This window comes from Astyanax mexicanus, chromosome 22 (assembly GCF_023375975.1).
Source record: "Astyanax mexicanus isolate ESR-SI-001 chromosome 22, AstMex3_surface, whole genome shotgun sequence".
In the NCBI taxonomy this organism is placed as follows: Eukaryota; Metazoa; Chordata; class Actinopteri; order Characiformes; family Acestrorhamphidae; genus Astyanax; species Astyanax mexicanus.
Genome location: NC_064429.1, coordinates 27,109,534 through 27,131,765, shown reverse-complemented (window position 1 = coordinate 27,131,765; position 22,232 = coordinate 27,109,534). Strand labels below are relative to the sequence as shown.

Genomic DNA, 22,232 nt, shown 5'->3' with positions numbered 1-22,232 from the left:
AAATCAGGGTTGAGTAGTTTTTGTCCGGGTTTTTAGCTCCGCCCCTTCCGGCGCGCGGCTGCTCTGGAGCTGATTATGACAGAAGCTTATAGTTTAGCTCCCAAACAAACAGCTTCGCCTTTACTTCATCTTTCAGGCAGCAGAATATCTGTACAGCGTCTGATTTTACTGTGTTACTGCCTGAAATAAAGCTGGACTAAGCCCCACATTTAGCTCGTATTTCTCTGGTAAAATAAGTGAATGTTTAGCCTGCTGTCCGGCTAACAGGCTAACCTGTGATGTTCTGTACTGCGGACTTTCCCCTGGTGTTTGTTGTTAGCTCGCTGGTGGCTAACCTGCTGCCACCTGTATAACCGAGCGTTTATCTAACCGGACTGTTTATTTTATGGAATATTTGTGGGTTTTACAACACGGACCATCGCTATAAAGCCTGGGAATACCTATCTGGTGTGGCTTTGGGTCTTCTTTGTCTTGTTTGACCGTGTAAGTACTCACTTTTAGTTAGCTTGTTAGCTTGCGTCCATGTTGTTGTGCCAGTTTGTTGTGTTAAGCCCATGTAGCTAGTTAGTTAGTTAGTTAGGTTGGATATCTAGTTTTTACCATATTATCAATAACTTTTGGCAAACCGTTTTATTCTAAATCAACAGCATTTTATAGATTATTAATTATAGATTAAGTAAACAGTCAAAATCAAGATATCTGTAAGATAGCTAAAGTACTTTTTCCACAAGCAGAAACTCTCCTGTCACAATCAACTATGGAATATTTACTACTAATTGTATTATACCTACAAATTAAAAAATACATGGTGACTGGTGACATTACCAGGACGATATATGCCTAATGTAATACTTGCATGTATTACATTATGCATGTGTGTCTCTCCACTCTTCCTCCAGACTCTAGTATCTAATGTAAAACCTGATTATATACTGTAATTGTGATTAGTGAAAACTCCACTCCACAGATGTCTATGTAGCTCCAGATATTTGTACTTCAATGCTGTCTTGAAAAAAACAACAGGTCCATATATCTGTAAATCAGTTTTGACTAGTACAAATGGCAATTCAAGATATCTTTAATTTAGGTTTCACTACTAGTAATGTGCATTTCTAATGCAGTTTTAGATCTCTCTAATATTATTTTAAAAATATCTATAATTCAAGTTTTGAATACTACTGCTACTACTACTACTACTACTAATAATAATAATAATATAAAACTACAGTGAACTACACCGTAATACTACATATCTGCAACTACAATTTTATCTATCATAAAATAAAGCAATTATAGATATTTATTAGCTATAGACTGGAGACTATAGTGAAAATATGGTTATAGATTAGATTATAGGTTAAATTGTATAAAATTGTATCGCATTAGCGGTATCACAAATGATTAGTCTAAATTTACATTAAGGATATGTTGTCCTGGTAATGATCTGATGTTAGTAGTATTAAATATTTTATAGCTTATCTCTTCTGATTGTAAAAACTCTAATTGAGATCTGTAATTTGTAATTATACCACTAAAAATGTTGAATTGGGCTTGTATTGCTGGTGTCATTTTAGGCAAAAAAGGCTTGCCATACATGTCCATGTGTTCATGATGTACAGTATATGCAGTATACCGTAGAGTATATTGTTTAATTATGCTTTTAAAATTACCATTTTAAAAAGCCATCTGTGGTGTATTTGTTAGAAGATTTTAGTATACTGACATTAATAGTTTGCGATATGAGTTGGTTTACATTAAATAGTTGGTTAAATATGATACTTTAGGTATACATATTAAGCACAATGTGATATAAATGCTCTGAGTGACTAACGTTCATGCTGTTTTTTAAGGTGAATCATGGCGCAGGACGGGGTTATTCTACAGTTCAGCTTTGCAACATTCGGGGACTCCATGCTACAAAAGATGGATGTTCTCCGAAAAGACAGGCGCTTCTGTGACGTGATTGTACGGATAAATGACTTGGAGATTCCTGGTCACAAAGTTGTGTTCGCTGCTGGTTCACCGTTCCTCAGAGACCAGTTTTTCCTTCAGGACTCACATGAAGTGGAGATATCCACGCTCCAGGATGCAGAGGTTGGCCGGAGACTGCTTCTTTCCTGCTACACAGGAACGCTCGAATTCCCTGAGCTGGAACTAGTACATTATCTGACAGTGGCCAGTTTTCTACAGATGGGTCATATTGTTGAACAATGTACACAAGCCCTGAATAAATTCATAAAGCCACACAAGGGCGACGGTACACATCTCTCTCGTCAGCCTCCTAAAGTAAGCGTCCAGCAAGAAGACCAGCCGCTTATTGAGACTGTGTACGATGATGAAGACGGGGACAATGAGATTGAAGATGACAATGATGACGACGACGATGTAATTATTGAACCAAGGTCTCCTCCTATGTTTAGGAATTCTCAAAGCAAGGGACAAGGAGAGGAAGCCCCCATTAATATCATAAAGGTTGAGTCGGTTGAAGATCGGATGCAGGAGATGTCTGAAAGCTACCAGAGTCATCCCTCTCGTTCTCCTACGTTACACTCCCCTGAGCCACAGCATTCCCTTATTAATTCAACTGTGGAGACACGATCTGCTGAGATGACATCCAACCCTAGTATTGAGTATCCGCTCTCGTCTCCCGGCCCAAGCGGCTCAGGGAAGGAGAACGTCTGGAGCCACTCGAGAAATGTCGACAAAGGCCTCCAGTGGTACCACCAGTGTCCAAAATGCGCCCGTGTCTTCCGTCAGCTGGAAAACTACGCCAACCACCTAAAGATGCATAAGCTTTTCATGTGCCTCCTCTGTGGTAAGACTTTTACACAGAAGGGAAACCTGCACAGGCACATGCGAGTGCATGCCGGCATCAAGCCTTTCCAGTGCAAGATCTGCGGAAAAACTTTCACGCAGAAGTGCTCGCTCCTGGACCACCTGAACCTGCACAGTGGGGACAAACCACATCGCTGCAACTACTGTGACATGGTCTTTGCACATAAACCTGTCCTCCGTAAACATCTGAAGCAGATCCATGGCAAAAATAGTTTTGACAATGCCAATGAAGGTAGCTTGATTGAAGGCTTTTAAATAAACGCGAAACGTTCATGTTCATGTTCGAATCAAAGACTTGGATACAGAGTGTCATGGACTATGGACCTGAAAACCTACATGTACATACAGTATATATCACGGACCCCGTACTGCATTAGGTTGTCTTGTTGTCTGGTTTATAATTGTACTGTATTGAAAGGCTGCTGTTTTTTCTATTCTTTAATGGGTTTCTCTCTTAAACACTATTTGGACATGTTAAGTTTTATATAAGGTGAGGTGTAAAAATCTCATGTCTGTAACTTAGGCTTTGTTCGCACAGCAGGTAAAAGTGGCCCAAATCTGATCATTTAAAATGTGTCATTTGTGTGGTAATTTTAACAACAAAATACTATTTTTTTAGTCAAAATAAAATACTGTTGCCCTGGATACTGGAGAGGGAAAAAGCTTAAAAACTTTTTAATTTTAAAGAAACCAAGAACCACAACTAGAAATCCAAAAATGTGGGCATGGCCCTTTTTATGCTAAACTTAAACCCACAGCTAATAGGAGCTTAAAAGTCGAAGATGAAACCGAAACTTCATGTAAAGCATTGCTCGTTTGCACCTGTGCTTCAGTTTAGGAACTGTTCAGACAAAAGTCAGATATAGGTCGCATACAATTTATAGTGTGAATAGCCTAGAAAATCTAGTTTTGGCACCTTTTACTTGCTATGTGAACACAGCCTTAGACTACACACTTCTTCAACTTCTATTGGGCAGCTTTTGACGACTATAAAATAACTGTAGATAATAAACTGGGTTATATTATGAAGCATGAAGGAATTTGTATGTAGGTAAATACTAACATATACATGTGAAATGTGTAAAAAGTAATGTATAGTATCACTGACGGAAGTCATTTTTAGACTAAGTCAATCTAATTAGTATTGACCTAAATTGTAAACATTACAATTGAAAAGTAAAACACCTCCCTTAACTGGATTTTATGTGGCAATTTGATTTTTTTAGTTCTGAACGCCATTACTAATGCCAAAGATAATGATAAAAAACATCCACTAAAGACAGGTATTTGGGTACATATAGGGTCATGTTTCCCAGGCAGGAACTAAGCCTAATTTATTTTAATGAATTCTATCATTAATGAATGAAACATCTCTGTGTAGTCACAGTTTGGGAAACTGCTCCAATGAGAATATGAGTAACATGACAATAAAAATTGATATGTTTCCCATATGTTAACAACTGAAGCAATATATGTTTGTGTGAAATATCCCTGTTATGTTGACAGTGTATGAATTAAGCACTCTCATCTATTTATCATAATCCATCATAATCTGTGATGTAAGACTTCTGTTAGGATTTGTTACTGGAAGTAGTATGATTCTTCAGAAAGTAAATCCCATCCCATCCCATCCAAATAGATCTTTAGACCAGAGAGACGACCAGCTGACCGTTGAACCTTAACAGATTTTCTTTGTACTTGGATGCTGCCAAAAAAACGCATGAAACCTGAATCATTACTACTGTAACCTAATGGCCTGTTCTGACCATGTAAATTCATGCAGAATTCTTCAATTCCTCATGTGAAGTAGCTTGCACAGTTGTGACTCATTAATAATGTGTAATAAATTTGTTATTTAAAACTGATCAGGTGAATTTTATTTATGTCCATTTTGAGGAATAAATGGATTTTATAAACACTAAATGTTTTCTACTTTTTTCAAAATTGAAAGAAGCTTGTATTACACTGGCATGCCAAAAGTTATGGGACAGTATTTGGTAAATAATCAGAAGGGGTTCCCTTGGGGGACAGCTTAAGAATGTGTAAAATGCGAATGCATATAGTTTATGGGAATGTTTAATTTGTGAGGTGCTATCTTGTGAGTGACGCAGAACACTATCAGTCTGCAAGGCAACATGAATTACTGGAGTGGACCAATGTTTGGTAATGTTGGGTGGCCTGTGACGACTGTCTAGAGTTGTCCAAGCGACATGTCAGTGTGTTTGAAGTTCTGTGTATGTGTGATGGTGTGTAAGGAACAGCAAAGAAAAAATAGAAAAGTATGCATCTACTAAGCTCTGTCCTTTGATTAAGCTAAAAAAAAAAACAGAAATCAAAAGATATCTGTTCATTTATTTCTATCCCATCTACCACACATGACCAGATTTGCTGTAGTGAATAGACACTACTACCGTGGACACATGGCATGGCGGCCTCCGTCCACTGGAAGATTTACTCCTGTAATAAAGGTTGCAGCATCCGATGCCAGGAAGGCAATAGAATGAGCCACTTCATCCACTTCACCTGGTCTGCCGAGAGCATGGGTGACCTTACACTTCTCCAGGAACTACAGCAGAAAAATCATACAGCAGGAGAAACAGAACAAAATGGAAAGTTATGATTAATTAACTGCTGATTGCTTCCTTAACATTTTATTTTTCAAGATCGTTAAATCATGAAAAATAATTAATAAAGTAAAGAAAATTATCTAACCCTTGAACAGCCATAGTGTGTTATATTTAGTTCATCTTACAGTCATTTTAAACATGAAAACACCAACAGAAATAGACTTTGGGGCAGTTTTCCAAGCAGAGATTAAGCCTAATCTTGGACTACACACATTTTGAATGGAGATTTTTCACTGAAAGTAAAACATAGTCTAGGGGACTAGGCTCAATCCTTGTTTGGAAACTGACACAAAATATTTTGGCTTTAGTTATTAGGCCTTGAAAACACATTAATATACCCTTAGGGTGTTTACACACCTGCACTTTTTAGTGATTAAATCAGAATCTAGTTTGTTTGGGCAAGTGTGGACACAGTGATTGCACTTGAATACAGACCAAAACAACCACACCAAGACCCTTGAGAGGAGGTGGTCTTGGTCTGGTGCCAAATGAACTCTTTAGCAGTTTGTTTGCTTATTTTCATGCTACTGCCCCAGACAGCTTTGACCAATAGGCAGAGGGAACATTGATTTTTACTGTGCGTGAAAACAAACCAAACATGTTTACAAACTCATTTACTTTTATTTGGACCAGAGCAAACCAGCAATTAGAAGTCTAAAAAAGTGAAACATGTGTGCACACTTACTTGGACACACTTACATTGCCACCAACAATAAAGACAGCATAGTGCTTTTTAAACTGACCCAAATCTCAGCAGCATGCAGAAAGCTTTAATTTCACATACAATGAGTGGCTGCAGTGCTTAGAGAATGAAAAGTCTTTGAAAGTATCACAGAAACATTAAGATTAAATAGGGGTCCCCTGGTCTGCAACAGTAAAGTATCATACTGTAAATTCCTTGTAGTGTTAAAAGTAAGGCTTAAATGAAGACTTTACCTGTTTATATTGTTCTTCATCCAATCCGGCACGCTTATGGACTTCTGTAACGATTACTCCAGGGCTGTGATAGAAAGACAAGACAAGACAGCACTTAAGACATTAAGAATGTAAACCAGGGGTTCCTAGACTGGGAGTTGCGACCCACAAGGATGTTCTGAGATAGAGTCTGGGGGTCATGAGAGTGCTGATAATTAATCATATCTGGACATTATCCAAAGACATCCTTTCATTTAATCATACGAACCCATTTGCTGTTTTACACAAATCTTTGACTCAATTTTAGATTCACTCATGTACGTTGTGTGGTTTAGAAGTTCCAGAATTCCAGAATTTCATTGCAAATTTGGATTTTCTGCATTTACATATGTTAAAAACTGATGTAGAAGATGTAGATGTAAAAGATGATTTGCAACTGTTCTTAAGCCTGTTACTAAGCCATGTATGGAACACCTCTGGCCTGAATGCTAGTCTATTTGAACTATGTTGAATATTTTAAATGAAAAAGTTTAAAATATAAAACTTACCACACAGAGTTCACTCTCACTTGCTTACAGGCCAACTCTAAACAATACACAGACATTGATCATTTCACATGGGTTTGACAATCTTAACTACATTTTTTTAGACACATTTCTGTGGATTAATAAAAAGTTCCCCTCACCAAGTGCTACACAGCGTGTAAACTGGTCAATGGCGGACTTGGACATGCAGTATGGAAGCACTCCTGGAAACTAAAGAGTAGAAAAGGGACAAAACAGTCAGAGTGGTTATAACACTGCTAAAGTCAATATACAAACTGATGATTTATCCATACTCACTGATCGCTGGCCATTTACGCTGGACACATTTACAATAGAGCCTTTCGTTTTAATGAGGTGAGGCACACAGAGCTGAGTCAAGTGAAACACTGATCTGAAATAAACAAACAAATACAGATGTAAGTTTTCTTTTTAATTGATCTAAAAGACTTCTATAAACACTTAATGTCTTACCTGACATTTACGTTCATCACTTTATCATATTGTGCCAGGTCTGCTGTCTCTATAGTGCCCATTGCAAGGATTCCTGCACTGTTGATGAGAACATCCAGCCTTCCAAAGTGAGAAATGGTTTGTTCAACAGTCTTACGTACTGTATCTTCATTGGTCAGGTCACCTGGCACCAAGAGTGGCTGTAAACATAGACACACAATAGTATAAACACACTGTGGTGCCTTTTTTGAAACAAGAAGACATTGATGTTAATGTTAGCATAAAACATTTTAACGGATGCCTTTTATTTGGTGGTGTGTGATACAGTGACATATAAATGCCTTAATTTTTCATTCCATATGCACAAAAAATGTTGATTTACTTCAAAGTAAAAAAAGTACTACACACGCTGTTACTTTTACTTAAAACAGTCAATCTTGACTCATCAGACTACATGACCTTCTTCCATTGCTCCCGAGTCCAATCTTTATGCTTTAAGCTGTTTTTGCTGGTAAGATTCACTCATAGGTGTTCTTTTAAAGGCTACACAGGTGTTTAGTCCCAATCCCTTAAATTCCCTTCGCATTTTGCTAGAGATGTTCAAAAAAGTTTTTTTTCGCAAGTTTTTGTGTGATGAGACTTGGTCAGATCTAGGTCTTTGGTCACAAGTCCCAAGTCTTTGTGGGGTATGACTCGGTTAAGTCTCAAGTCTTTGTGAGGTGACACTTTATCAAGTCTTCGTTCGTTGTGGGGTGAGACATGGCCAGGTCTCAAATTATTTGTGGGGTGAGACTTAGCCAAGTCTCAAATTATTTGTGGGGTGAGATTTGGTTAAGTCTCAAATTATTTGTGGGTGAGCCAAGTATCAAATTATTTGTGGGGTGAGACTTGGTTAAGTTTCAAATTATTTGTGGGGTGAGACTTAGCCAAGTCTCAAATTATTTGTGGGGTGAGAGTTGGTTAAGTCTGAAATTATTTGTGGGTGAGACTTGGTTAGGTCTCAAATTATTTGTGGGTGAGACTTAGCCAAGTCTCAAATTATTTGTGGGGTGAGACTTGGTTAAGTCTCAAATTATTTGTGGGTGAGACTTGGTTAGGTCTCAAATTATTTGTGGGTGAGACTTGGTTAAGTCTCAAATTATTTGTGGGGTGAGACTTGGTTAAGTATCAAGTCTTTGTGGGGTGAGACTTGGCCAATTTAGGTGATCGGCAATAAAAATAATTGAAGACTTTTTCCCAACCACATTCCCTTGATGTTTGAAGACAATGTTTCCTTATTGTCCTTCCACTTTTATAATAATGTGTCGGACAGTTCTTAACCAGATTTTAGTTGTTTCAGAACTCTCCCAGATGTTTTTTTTTTCTGCTTGATGCAGAATGATACAAATAATTTGACCCTTCTCAACCAGATTAACCTTTTCTTTTCCATGACCACAGGATGTCATGGTTGTTTAACAAATGAGAAGCTACTCACTGCATCAGTTAGGGTTAGATAACTTGTTGCCAGGTGAAACATAATCACCAGTGCAGTAATCATCCATTAGGAGGCTCTCCTAAGGATACAAACCTTTGATGACCCACATTCCTCGCATTCTTTGGCGATTTTGGTGAGGTTATCCAGGTCGCGGCCATTCAATGCCAGCTGGGCACCGAGCTTGGCAAAGAGCAGCGCAGTTCCAGCTCCAATCCCAGAACTGGCTCCAGTGATTAAAGTGACTTTATCCTTCAGGGAGCTCACCTAAACACACACACATCATTCAGCACATTATACACTTCCATAAGTAGCCGGTAACTGTATTAAATACAATGTAAACACTGAGCTGACTAATTTAAGCTCGCTCTAATATCATGCACTATATATTTCCCTGCAGTAAATCTGAATCACAGTAAATCACTGCAGCTCCATTAACTTACTTTATAACTGTCCGCTGATGACATTGCGCAAATCCTTAATGCTGTTAAACTCAACTCTGTAACTATAAGACTCTTCACGTGCTGGATAAACGTCACTGTGTAACACCAGCAAGTGCGTTTTGTGGGCGTGGCCTAATGACGCCCACCTTCTCTAACGCTAGCGAAATATATATAATAGTAAAAAAATATATATACACTAATATTGTATATGATTAATATTGTCTATGTTTCTATAATATGTATTTAATTTGGAAAGTAAATAAATATTTTTAAAAATTAAATAAAATATAAAAATGAACTTTTATGTTCTGCGTTCCGGAAATGTCAAAATAAAAGTCTGTAAATGTCAAAATAAAGGTACCCAAATAATACGCCGATGGTTACGATAGCCATGTCATCTGCTGGTGTTGGTCCACTGCGTTACTGTATATCAAAGCCAAAGTCAGTGCAGTGTTTTCCCGGGAAATCTTACAGCACTTCATGCCTTCCTCTGATGACAACTTTTATAGATATGCGGATTTTATTTTCCAGCAGGACTTGGCACACTGTCCACACTGCCAAAAGCACCAATTGGTCTTCTGTTATATTCTAATTTCCTGAGACACTGATTTTTGGGTTTTCTTTGGCTGTAAGTCATAATCACCAACAATAAAATAAATAAACGCTTAAAATAGACCACTCTGTGTGTAATACATCTATATAATATATGGGTTTTACATTTTGAACTGAATTACTGAAATAAAGTAACTTTTCAATGATATTCAAATTTTTGAGATAGCACTAGTAATCTTCTAACTCGGGTTTTATTGGTATTTAAAAAAGGGCATAGGTTTAAGAGGATACTTTATCATACAGTCGAGCCCTTGAACCAACCAAAAACCTTAATCCTAATTTAATATTTAGAAAATAATGATTAAAACGACAGAAAACAGTTAACATTTTAATATACTATCATTTTAACAGCCACAAATTGTAGAGCATTCCAGCTACCTTTATTGTTAAAGTTTCGGAGGAAGGATTACACAGATATATCTCAAGACAACTTCATGGATAACTTCGTGCAATGGGGCCCATTGGACAGGGCTAACATTTTAAAAACAAAACCTTTAAAATAGTAGATATTTGTTGCTCATTTTAGAAAGTAATTATAGTTCATTTTAACAAGAAAACAAGATTTTTTTTTCTGCTGGGAGACAAGTAAATGTTCAGTCTTTCAACCAGATCTTATCCACCAGGTGGCAGTCTACCCGGATTATAAATTCCAATAAATAATTCAAAAAATTTTATCCTGTGCATTTTGTATAAATTGTTTTTTTAATCAAGCCAGACAGCTGATGCTGAATTTGTCCCAAAAAGTGAATAAACTTGAAAATAAGGTAATTTTGAATGAGTGCTTTTTGAACCATGTCAGAGATAAAAACCAGAACAGAATGTAGAATATGGACCTGTAGACATTTAACTACCTTGTTATAATATGTCCTATTTCAAAGTTCAGAAATATCAGATTATTTTTTATAAAAATATGTTATTTTTCAAGCATAAAATGACAACCTTAACCTTCGTTGGGCTTTACATTTGAATTTACATTAACATGTAAATTCAAAACGACTCATTTACTATGCATTTTTTAATTTTACACACAAAATATACTGTTCTGGACAGTTTCAACCAGTAATGTGTATGGAATATATAAATATATAAAACCATAACCTCAGGGTAAGTGAACCTCTCACACCTCAATTTCATAATATAGTAGCTGTCTGTTCACAGAGATGCTAAACTTATATCCCATAATGATACATACATTTTTCCTAAAAAGTTCCTCACAACAGCTTAGATTCTTCAAAGGAAAAGCACAGACACGTATATGTATTGTAAATATTTATATGAATATTTCCACCATTATTTTAGGAGTTCATGTCCTGGGACACTAGGATCCCTATATGATACATGATCTTCCTCATATAATAAAGTGACCCAGAAACGTACAGGAATGTTCATGGTATCAACACTTGTATTCCTGCAGGGCTGTTTGAAGAGAGCTAGCATTAGAAGTCTTCTAATCCGTAAGATTACTATTGTGCCCACAGAGAAAAAACAACAACCTGAGGTGGGTTGGCATGGGAGAATCATTCACTCAGAAACTATCACAATGGAACTGATATTTGAAACCACTGTGTTTGTGTACCAAGGCTGTGTTGCTCTCTCTGTTCTCACAGAGCCGCTGGGATTTTGTATCTCTGCTCGGTTTCTACCATTATTACATTGTGTCCACTGACCAGACTGGTTTCTGCTCCTGGTTTTTACATCTAACACTACACTGTAGAGCATTCTAATACTCAATAATAATGATACAGGACATTTAATGGCTGTATCCTCAGTATTGTGGCATTCTGCCATGTTCAAATGACCCGCTCTAGTATTACACTCCGTGATGGATCAAACCTGCAAAAATAAAAGAAATAAATAACACTGTAAGACTGTGAAACATGCAGATGCCTGAAGTTTCCATAGAAGTCTAGTCCAGTGATCTTCAATCCTGATCCTGGGAAGTTTTTGCCCTGCATGTGTTGGCTATGAGTTTAGACTGCAGACAAATTAGATTCAGTCTCAAGTCAGATCTGTTGATATGACTGTTTACACTTTTATTTGCGATAAGTGATTAGATCGGACTTGCCTATCTGGACATGACAAACGTATCTGCATGTGTTGCTGTGGTTTCAAGGTCAGTGTCAGTAAGTAACCTCTGTCACTGTTCTTGGAGGTCTTGTTTGCTGCATTGAGAGCGACAAAAACACAAGTTAAAATCTAGTTTTTGAACATCCAGATTGTGCAGACTGAGCACCATTTGTACAAATCAGATTTTAATCACATTTAATCCCAGTGTTGTTTGAATCTGATTTATAGCCTATGGATTTGTACAGATGAGTCTCAGGCTGTGTTCAGACTGCAAATCAAATCCAAACCACATTTGCATTTGGATTTATACAGATTCATCTAAGTCTGGATGCTCAAATCCCAAGATTTTAACATGTCTTTTGCATCACTCACAATGTGAGAAACAATGATGTTATCAAACTCAGAGTAAGGAAAGTGCAAGGGTCCGCTGACCTTGATACCATAGCAACCTATGCAGATACATTTGTGATGTTCAGACAGGCAAATCCGATTTGATCACTTATCACAAATAACAGTGTAGACAGTCATCTTAATAGATCTGATTTGAGAAACAAATACAATTTTCCTGTAGTCTGAAGGTAGGACATACTACGGCCTCATCAAACACCACAGCAACCCTTTTTTTTTATTTAGATATGTTTGTGTTGTGTTGTCTGAACATGCAAATCCGATCTTAGCACTTATATAACATAGCCTAAGTGGCTTGCTGCTGTAACAAATCCGGTTTATCTCAGTGAGGGCTCGTCAGATTAATTCGCTGGTAAATTAGTTGGATCAGGTGAGTTAGAATTAGGTAAAACATAGGTAAAACCTGCAGGGCACAAGTACTCCAGGACCAGAATTTAGAACAACTGGTATAGTCACAGCCATTTTCCACTAATATACTGTACATAACTCTGTCTCTATAGAGGAAAAATTGACACCTGACACAGCACAGCAATCTCGAACACAAGTATGTTTATTTACTTCACATTCAAACAGTAAACAAATTGCACTGATACTGGCGTCTTGCCAATATCCACCTCATCATCGTATTTATTATTATTTATAGCCTGCACAGATTGTTTCACAGATAGTGTACCTGAGTCTACTGTTATACACATTGTTTTGGTGCTGTTTAACAGGAAATGTGTTTTTTCTTCATGGAGATGTGGTTGATGGAGAAGTACGGTAATGAAGGAGCGCAGGACTCACTTCTTACGCTCCTCAATCTGCTCCACCTCACTGGACTCATCCACCACTTTGCCGTTGACCATAGTCTGGGTGACCACCTTCACGATCTTCCGTGTTCTTACTTCAGGCTGTTCTAAAAAATGACAGAAAAAGCTGTATTTGATTTAAGAGGCTTGTATGATGAACAACCAAATAGTGCACTTTGGAAATGCTGTTAGACATACTATTCACCTAAATGAAAAAATTAGAGCTTTTTTTAGTCTGGTTAAATCAGACTAGTATCTACACTGAGACCCTGATTTAAAGCTAGTTCTGATCCAACTTAAATGTCAGGTTGTTCTATGTTAAACTCTACAGAAATACACACTAGCCCAGAGCATTGTATCCTGTATATCTAGCATTTTATCCTGTGTATCCTTTTTTGCTCCCATCTCAGACCAATAAGTGCTGGTAACATTTCACCTGGTTTGTTGCAGTACATTTTGGTGCACTTGGACTTTTTCCAAAAGATGCACTAAATATACTGGAAAAAATGGCAAAAAAAAAAGCACGTTGCTTTGTCTGCTGGAACATAAAAAATGTCTAATAAATAAAAAGTCAATTAGTCTTTTTAATTTATGCAATGGAGAAAAATGGATGTAAACTTGTTGTAATGTATGTAAAAATTTCTTTTCTTTTTGGTTTCGCATTCCTTATTATTAAACCTAATCAAACCAAGAAGAAAAAGGGTGTAAACTGATTTGAACCAGAAAAAGTAAACTGTAGGTGGAAAACCCACCAAAAAAGCAGTATGCCTTCAGTTTGTGTGTTCAAAATGTCACAACATGGAAGACATTACCGTGTGACAACACATTGACTCTAGAGGAGTTTAGCTGAATCCTTCACTTTAAAATGCTAAGGTATGGAAATGTTAAAATCATGTGGATTTGTTGCTTGCATACTTACTTTTAGGAGTTGCTACCTCTTTCACCCTGAAACACAGAAATAAATCCAATTTAATTTCATTGGTACACACTGCCACACTACGACTCACAACGATCAGCAGACTGATTCAGTACTTACACCTCCTCTCCTTCCAGCAGCCTCCTGTAGGTGGCGATCTCCAGCTCTAGGTTCTGTTTGACTCGCAGTAGCTGTTCGTATTCAGTTTTGATGCGCTGCATGTCCAGACGTAGCTGTGACAGTTCGTCCTCCAGCTGTGTCAGGGTGACCTGCATGTGCTCCATCTCGGTGGCGTACTTATGATTTGTTTCCCCAAGGTTCCCCTCCAGAACACCTACCTAAAGAGAGCCATGTAATATATCAGAGATAATATAGTATATCTATATTACACATCACAATATTACAAAGTAATATTACAGACTAATTTTTTTATATTTACAATGTTATTCTCAAATGAAAGAGCGAAAAAGCATTTTCTTAAGAAAACGCCAAATGGATGCTGAGCTAAAGTTGTGAGGCTGATACTATGTAGACGCTATGGTATGGTTTATATAATTTAGGTAAGCTTGATTAAGGGAGTGTCAGTGTGTCTTTGCTATCGTAATGACAAGAGATGTATGCCTTGTGTGGCTCAAAACGTATGAAAAGTATGTACTCAGTCTTTTAATTAATCATGGGCGTGTTTTAGGCATTTCACTTGCCATTCCTTTTAAGAGTCGAGTACACTATGACTTTGGCAGATTGCTATTTTAATGGCGCAGCTACCTTGACTTGTCCAACGCTTCTGTAACATGTGGGCTGTATACTGTTGACAATTCACTGCCAAGATAGCAATGAATTCTTGACTGTTGGCATAAGCCTAGGATGTTTTAAGTCACTAGCACACTGTTTCATACTGTTTTCCATTGCCTAGATAATAATATACCATACATTTATCTGAACATAACTCATTTCGGGACACCACACCTATCAGTGTAGATATGTTCACAAGCACCATTGCTATTTAAAAAAATGCAGGTGAAAAGCATGGAAATAGACTGTTGGGCCCATAGTTTTTCATAATAAAAGTTTCTTAAGCTATTAACATTTTAGTTGATGATACCAATTACTGTATACGTGCTACACTGATTTCTGTGCAGTAATTGTTTACATTTTAAATGGTTGATCAGTGATTACATTAACATGTAGTGATATCACCTCTCATCCTGTAGTGAACACACATAATTACACTGTGCTTACAGGCAAATGTGTAGCAATCAACACATGTATTGAAACACATCCTGAGCTGCTAAATAAAAAGCAGACATGAGCCTGGTCTGTTGTTTGACTACTGACAGATTGATTACCCTCATAAACCTCCTAAAATAACAGACAGTGGTGAAAGAACAGCAACCAAGGAACATGTATGTGTGCATATTCAGCACTGTTTCCTCAGTGAAGGTTAAGCGTACCTGCTTGCGTAGGCTGTCCAGCTCTACTTCAAGACCTTGCAGAAAGCGGCGTCTTTCATTGAGCTCGCTCTGAGCACACCTTAGAGCTTCATTACTCTCCTTCACCTCAGACTGAACTGCCTCCAGCTGAAAAACACAAACAGATACAGTATCTTTTTAATGGAATACCAGAGCAACAAAGCAAAATACAGCTCTGAAAAAAAAATAAGAGACCACTTAAAATGATGAATTTCTTTGATTTTACCAAACTGAAAACCTCTGGAATATAATCAAGAGAAAGAAGGATAATCAAAAGCCACCAAACCAAGCTAAGCTGCCTGAAGTTTTGCAGCAGGAGACGCATAAATTTATCCAAAAGCAGTGTGTAAGACTAGTGGAGGAGAACATGCCAAGATGCATGAAAACTGTGATTAAAAAACAGGGTTATTCCACCAAATATTGATTTCTGAACTCTTAAAACTTTATGAATATGAACTGGTTTTCTTTGCATTATTTGAGGTCTGAAAGCTCTGCATCCTTTTTGTTAGTTTAACCATTTCTCATTTTCTGCAAATAAATGCTCTACATTACTTTTTTTATTTGCACTTTCAAGAGCTGTATGTGCTTATATGCTTTGAGTCACTGATTTCTATTATTTATTTATCAGAATCATTGTCTGGGCTCATCAATCAAACAAGGGGTTTATTTTTTCAATCCAACTGACCTTCTTCAGGTACCACATCTCGGCGTCTTCTTTGTTCTTGCGAGCGATGCCCTCATACTGGGCCCTCAGTTCAGCCATGATGGCGCCTAGGTCTGGCCCCTGGGTTGCATCCACTTCCACGTTCACCTGCTCATTGGCCAAACGGGCCTTCAGTGAGCTCATCTCCTGCAGAGACAGAGAGAAAAAGTCAAATGCTTAGTTATATACCGTATAATAATATATATATATATCAATAACAATATCAAATGCATTACTACATATATAATTAGCACTATACTCTAAATGTAATCAAAAACATTTGCAGTATATTGTTTATAGCTATATTCATATTAGTGGGTTATGATTTATATATACAGTATATGTAGATCTCTGTGGAGTGCTGTCATGTGAAGTTGTGCATATAATTAGAGCACCACACCCGCCTGTCTAAACATACCCATCCTTCAGGTTCAGACTTTTGTCCCTTACTATCAAGTGTGTGTACAGTATGTGTGTTTGTATATGTGTTAGTGTTTGAAGAGAAAAAAAGATGGGCTGGGTTTTTCCATTTACTGTAGACATCCACTGATCCACAGCTGTCACTGTTTTACTGACGAGGCAGGGACAGGGACAATACAGTATATCCCCCTCACATACTGATAAACCACACCTGTTACCATAATATTGACCATTCGGCTATATACATATACATTAGGGGTGTGACAAGACACTCATTTCATGAGCACATGGCAAGAGATCTCAGCATACCCCTAATATACGTCATATGATTATACTATCAGTTGAAAGTCTTCTTCAGGAATGAAAAATTGTTTCATCTTTATACTGAAAAGACTTCTTGGGTAAAATGAAAGCACATGTTTTAATGTTTGTAGTTTTAACCTCATTTCCTTCTTCCCCTCCTTTCCTCCTCTATCCCACAATCTCTATTGCTCCTATAAATAATAAAAGCGTCTGCCAAATGTAATGCAATGTAATGTAATAATAAAAAAGTGTATTATTTTAGTGTGTATATCTAATAAAATACACTGACATACCAAAAGGACATAGAAAAAAACTAGTATAATGTCCCATGACTTTTGCCATGTCCCATGAAAGCCAAAAAACACAGCACTGTCCTGCGAAAAATGTGTGTGGAGACTCAACGGTAACTGAACGCCGATGAGATTTATGCTAGAGAGTTACACATCTGTTTGCATGGGCACTATTATTACCACCCACTGAGCTACCAATTACCAACTCTTCATAAATGGAATGTCCCATATGGCTTGTTCGAACTTAGTTCATGACAATACACATCATCTTGCCCAGTGGGCACTCTGCCCAGTGTTTAGCTTCACTCACAAGATAACACCTCAGAATTTATACAGGTGTTGATATTCCCAAGCTGTCCCATTAGGGTAACTTCCTGATCGTATGAATTTACATAGTGATGTCCCAATACTTTTTGCTTGTCAGTGCAAAATCCTATCCTATGATAATGTCTTGGGCACCAGATAATGTATTTGTAACTATTGGGTGGGTTTACCTATTTGTAACTATTGGGTGGAATAAATTTGTGTAAGGGAGCATTTAGAGTCATTAAACACTTTTGGGCATCTGGAAGTTTTTCTAGAATGAGCATCTCACAATCCATTTAGCAGAAAACTGAAATAAAGCAATACTAAGAACCTTATCCAGTGTTAATTCTTTTAATTATAAACATCACCTCATCGTGGTTCTTCTTCAGGAAGTACAGCTCCTCTTTCAGGCTGTCCAGGTCACTTCGGAGGGTGGTGATGATCTGGTCATGGTCTGATTTGGCTCTGCGCAGAGCGACACAGTCTCTCTCTACTGACTGACAAAGAGCCGCTTCTGCTTCCCATCTTCAAAACAGAAACACAATAGACACATGATACATGCACAATGCACACCAGGGACTTTCCATAGAATCCCTTTTCTGTTAAATCCCAGTGATGTGACCCTTACTTAATCCTGAAGTCATCAGCTGCCAGCTTGGCATTGTCAATTTCCAGCATTATGCGAGCATTCTCCAGGGTCTTTTTCCTCACCTGTAGAGAACAGAAATATCAGTAGGTTTGATTATGAAAGGCACTGACGCTTGAAGCCTAGCCCTATCACTGAGGTATTAATTGCTCGAATTTCATATCATGGTGGAGATAGAATCCTGATATTATGATGTCTAAAATGCAAATATTCCAATGTTATCCAAAAAGTATCCAAAAGCATCAACTATTTTAAATATTTAGTTTTGTAAAGGAATCCGTGTTAGGGCTCTGAGTGGTCCAGCAGGCTAAGCACTGCAACTATGATCAGGAGATCGCCGGTTTGAATCCTGTTCATATAGTTTGCCATCGGCTACCGAAGCCCTGAGAAAGCACAATTTGCTTTGCTCTCTTTAGGTGGGTAGATGGCACTCTCTCCCCACATCACTCCAAAAGGTGAGGTCAATCAGCACAGGGCGTCTGTGAGCTGATGTATAGGAACCGAGTTGCTGCGGTTTCCTCCGAGTGCGCTGTGAAGCTACTCAGCAATGTTCAAAAAGAGACTGTGCCTGACTTCACATGTATCGGAGGAGGCATGTGCTAGTCTTCACCCTCCTGGTGTTGGGGCATCACTAGTGATAGGGGGAGTCCTAATGAGTGGGCTGGGTAATTGCCTGTGTAAATTAGGGAGAAAATGGGAAAGAAAAACTTAGAAATAAAAAAAATGTTAGGGGTGGGAATAACAGGGCATCTCCTGATATTTTTTCACAATTTTCTATGGAACTGTACACCATCAGTGAGTCTTTTTATAGTGTCTGTGTTTCAATAAAAATGTTGATATTTAATACCACTGTATTGTATAGATAAAAACCATACAATATACCACAATATCAATACTGGTGATGATACAAATGCTGATGAATCTGAAAAAGTACATATTTTTTAACAAGAGTTTTGTCCTACAATATCCTGCACGGGCCTGTCTGCCACAATGGCATTAATTAAATATATTTAAGGCCAAAATCAGGTCTCAAAATGATGATACAATAATTAGAATTAGCTATTAGAAAGCATACTCACAGTCACATGCCAAATGTCCAACAACAGGACTATAGGGATAGAAGTACATAGATTTCACAATCGTGTATTATCACTTTAGGGGATTGCTTTGGAAAACCCAAACCTGTATAAGTTGTGAGGTGTTATCTTGTGTGTGAAGCTGAACAAGTGTTCTATTGGAGTTGTAGTGAGGCCTGATAGTGGGTGACCGTGGGTTATCTGGCTAGAATTATCTAGGCCACAAAAGTATAAGTACAAGTCAGTGCAGCATTCTTAAGATTCTATGAGTCATGGCAAAAATCTTGGGACACGAAACAAGTACCTGTCACATTACATTTGGTATGTCAGAGTTTTTACATGTCGGTGAATGTGGTTCCCAAGGTTTTGTGCAAAAATGGTGTAAATTTGCCCAGATGGGAAATTAAACCCTAGTCTGTCATGGATAACCCTTTAGGTTAAACTCTAGGTGAATGGTTAATGTATTAGTCATAAAGTTTAAGTATGGTAATCTACTTTTTTTAGATTACCAGATGGAGTGGAGTCCCACAGGGTTCAATTCTAGGGTCTGTGAAACTGATGGAAATGGTGGCAGTACAGAAATGTGGGCTTACATACAGAGTGTTTATAATGGGTAAAAGCAGTGTTGACACTACTTTGCAGTGATTTCTTGCAATTTGAGGGGTTAATAAATCAACTGTAACTTCACTCCTAACCAACAATAACTAACCATTGGCCTGCAGTACACACTGAAAACATGCTGTCTAGCTTTGAGATGAAAAACTCAATCTAACCTCTTGCCCAATAGCATGAGCCTGAGCCATTATGCCCTCGATGTCATGACCCTTAGGTGCTCTATCCAGCATCAGCTGCTTGATTTTCTGCTCCAGGTCGGCGTTGGACTTCTCCAGGGAGCGCACCTTGTTGAGATAGCTGGCCAGCCGGTCGTTCAGACCCTGCATGGTCTCCTTCTCGCTGGCGCCCACAGCCAGGCCGTTCAGAGACAGATTTTTCAGGATATTGAGGCCGTTGCCCATGGAGACGGAGCGGGAGAGAGACAGTGTGCTGGCAGATGAGAGGGACACTGGTGCTTTAGAGCGGCCACGTGTCCCACTGTCTCTCAACGAGAGGCTGGAGAAGGAAGGCTGGCGGCCTGTTGATGCTCGCACGGACAGGCTGGAGGTCATGTTGGCGATGCTGAGAAGGAGAGTGATGTAGTAGAGTTGGAATAACTGTGAAAGGGAAAGAAAACAGTGGAGTTAATGGACTTGAAGCTATTTAGATTACTTTTTTAAAACTTAAATTCTAACAATTGCCCAACCATTCACTCATAGGGTGTTTATACACCTTAGTTTGTTTCTCTGGTCCGAATAAGTTAACAAGTTCATTAACCTTATGCGTTTGGTTTAGTTTGGTTTTACACAAGAAAAACAGCAAGCGCAACAAAATGCATCACAGCACACCACATGAGCATGTTGTCTCTGCTTATTGGTCAGATCTGTCTGGGGCGGATCTAGAAAGTAAATACAGGAAGAAGGTCCTGTATTCTGTACTAGCACATTCTATATTTCAGTTCAATTTAATATGGAGTTAGTTTTGTTTGAAACCAGACCAAGATCATCTCCTCTCTACTACACTGCATCTTTGAGGGTAACACTTGTTTAATCCACACACACCTTTAGGACACACCCAACTGTGCATTGATTTGAATTGAAATCTATGTAAATTCAATTTTCATTTTCAATTTTCATTAATTACTTGATTTTAATTAATGTAATTTAGCCAAATTAAGAGTTTTAAGGATCCAGTGAGTATTTTAGCAGTAATGTGACTCTGTGACACATTTTGCTATGATGATAAACTAAACATTCTGTTTATTATGAAGTTGTTTAATTTATACATGCATTTAATTAGCAATTTCATGAAAAATGGACATTCTTCACAATTATTCGGAATAAGATCTTCTTACAATGACTTATATTAAATGTTAAAGAGGTTTTTTCTTTCTCTAGTAAGAGATTTTTTGTCTGACAGCAGTGTTATTTTCTTAATATTTTTCTATGAAGTAACATGTCAAAATGAAGAGTAAATTATTTGAGTAAATGCTATGTTGACAACTATTTTCATGCTTTTCAATTTTTGAGTTTTAATTAAATCTTTGTTTTAATAATATACAAATTAGAGGTAAATCAATAATGCACACATATATCGCCTAAAGAGTAAATAGAAATTGAGATGTTGTACTTACACTGATGCTCTCCAGATCCTCACAGACTGTGTTTGGATTATCTAAGCACGGGTTCCTTTTATACACTCTGGTAGTGTGTTCTTCACAAGGGTGGGTTGTACTCAGGCTGCCCATGATCAGCCAATCAGATCATTCCACAGTTTGCATGCATTCTCTTTGTAGTTTGCTTTAACCAGATCCTTGAACAGATTTACATCACCACCAAAACACCATACGATTTTAACGAAACCAAGATTTTCATTTTTTTAGTGCCCTGAGAGAGCCTGAGGCTCTCAACCATAGAATAGATGAACACAATGAATTCAGAAAAGAGCACAAAATGTGAAAGTGATGATTGTTTTGGGCATACTGTGTTATTTCCATCTATAGCTACACTATACACTAAAATGAATTGGACATCATGACACATACAGTGTGTTTCTTTCAAAATCAAGGGAAATTAAAAAGAGTTGATCTTGATTTTGTTGGAGTAACTGTCTCTACTCTACAGGGAAGGTTTTCTATCAGATTGGACCATTACTGCAATGATTTTATTGCATTCAGTAAGATCAGCATGATTACTAACCCATGTCATAGCTCAAAGCCACAAGATAGCACCCTAACAAAGTGTACAGGTATGGGTGTTCCCAGGCAATTTCCTAAGGAAATATTTTAAGGTCTATTTACGTACATACTACTATCCCGTGACTTTTTGCATATCAGGCATTTTTAA

The 22,232-nt window shown here is 37.7% G+C and overlaps 3 protein-coding genes across 3 annotated transcripts; 1 reads left to right on the top strand and 2 right to left on the bottom strand.

Moving 5' to 3' along the window:
* Positions 1 to 61: 61 nt before the first annotated feature.
* On the top strand, positions 62 to 4,700 carry zbtb26 (zinc finger and BTB domain containing 26). The gene is made up of 2 exons (XM_007243865.4): positions 62 to 483; positions 1,851 to 4,700. The coding sequence occupies exon 2, from the start codon at positions 1,858 to 1,860 to the stop codon at positions 3,088 to 3,090; it is 1,233 nt and encodes a 410-aa protein (XP_007243927.1). The 5' UTR covers positions 62 to 483; positions 1,851 to 1,857; the 3' UTR covers positions 3,091 to 4,700.
* Positions 4,701 to 5,167: 467 nt separating this feature from the next.
* zgc:101858 (SDR_c11 domain-containing protein) lies at positions 5,168 to 9,418 on the bottom strand. The gene is made up of 8 exons (XM_022667470.2): positions 9,287 to 9,418; positions 8,940 to 9,110; positions 7,394 to 7,572; positions 7,220 to 7,313; positions 7,063 to 7,132; positions 6,926 to 6,962; positions 6,399 to 6,462; positions 5,168 to 5,401 (listed from the first exon to the last, which is right to left on the bottom strand). Exons 1-8 carry the CDS (start codon positions 9,308 to 9,310, stop codon positions 5,243 to 5,245), a joined length of 798 nt encoding a protein of 265 aa, XP_022523191.1. The 5' UTR covers positions 9,311 to 9,418; the 3' UTR covers positions 5,168 to 5,242.
* A 3,485-nt stretch (positions 9,419 to 12,903) lies between these two features.
* Positions 12,904 to 21,649, bottom strand: krt1-c5 (keratin, type 1, gene c5). Its single transcript, XM_022667557.2, has 9 exons — positions 21,521 to 21,649; positions 20,067 to 20,504; positions 18,200 to 18,282; positions 17,940 to 18,096; positions 16,235 to 16,399; positions 15,532 to 15,657; positions 14,201 to 14,418; positions 14,084 to 14,109; positions 12,904 to 13,271 (listed from the first exon to the last, which is right to left on the bottom strand). The coding sequence occupies exons 1-9, from the start codon at positions 21,632 to 21,634 to the stop codon at positions 13,156 to 13,158; spliced, it is 1,443 nt and encodes a 480-aa protein (XP_022523278.2). The 5' UTR covers positions 21,635 to 21,649; the 3' UTR covers positions 12,904 to 13,155.
* Positions 21,650 to 22,232: the final 583 nt, after the last annotated feature.

Coding starts and splice junctions, on each gene's coding strand:
- krt1-c5 (XM_022667557.2), bottom strand. CDS start 21,634: ATGGGCAGCCTGAGTACAACCCACCCTTGTGAAGAACACACTACCAGA. Junction 20,505..21,520: donor AGGATCTGGAGAGCATCAGT/GTAAGTACAACA, acceptor TCCCTTTCACAG/TTATTCCAACTCTACTACAT. Junction 13,272..14,083: donor AGAGGTAGCAACTCCTAAAA/GTAAGTATGCAA, acceptor GTCATTTTTTAG/AACAGCCTGAAGTAAGAACA.
- zbtb26 (XM_007243865.4), top strand. CDS start 1,858: ATGGCGCAGGACGGGGTTATTCTACAGTTCAGCTTTGCAACATTCGGG.
- zgc:101858 (XM_022667470.2), bottom strand. CDS start 9,310: ATGTCATCAGCGGACAGTTATAAA. Junction 6,963..7,062: donor TACACGCTGTGTAGCACTTG/GTGAGGGGAACT, acceptor TGTATTGTTTAG/AGTTGGCCTGTAAGCAAGTG. Junction 6,463..6,925: donor GTGAGAGTGAACTCTGTGTG/GTAAGTTTTATA, acceptor TTTCTATCACAG/CCCTGGAGTAATCGTTACAG.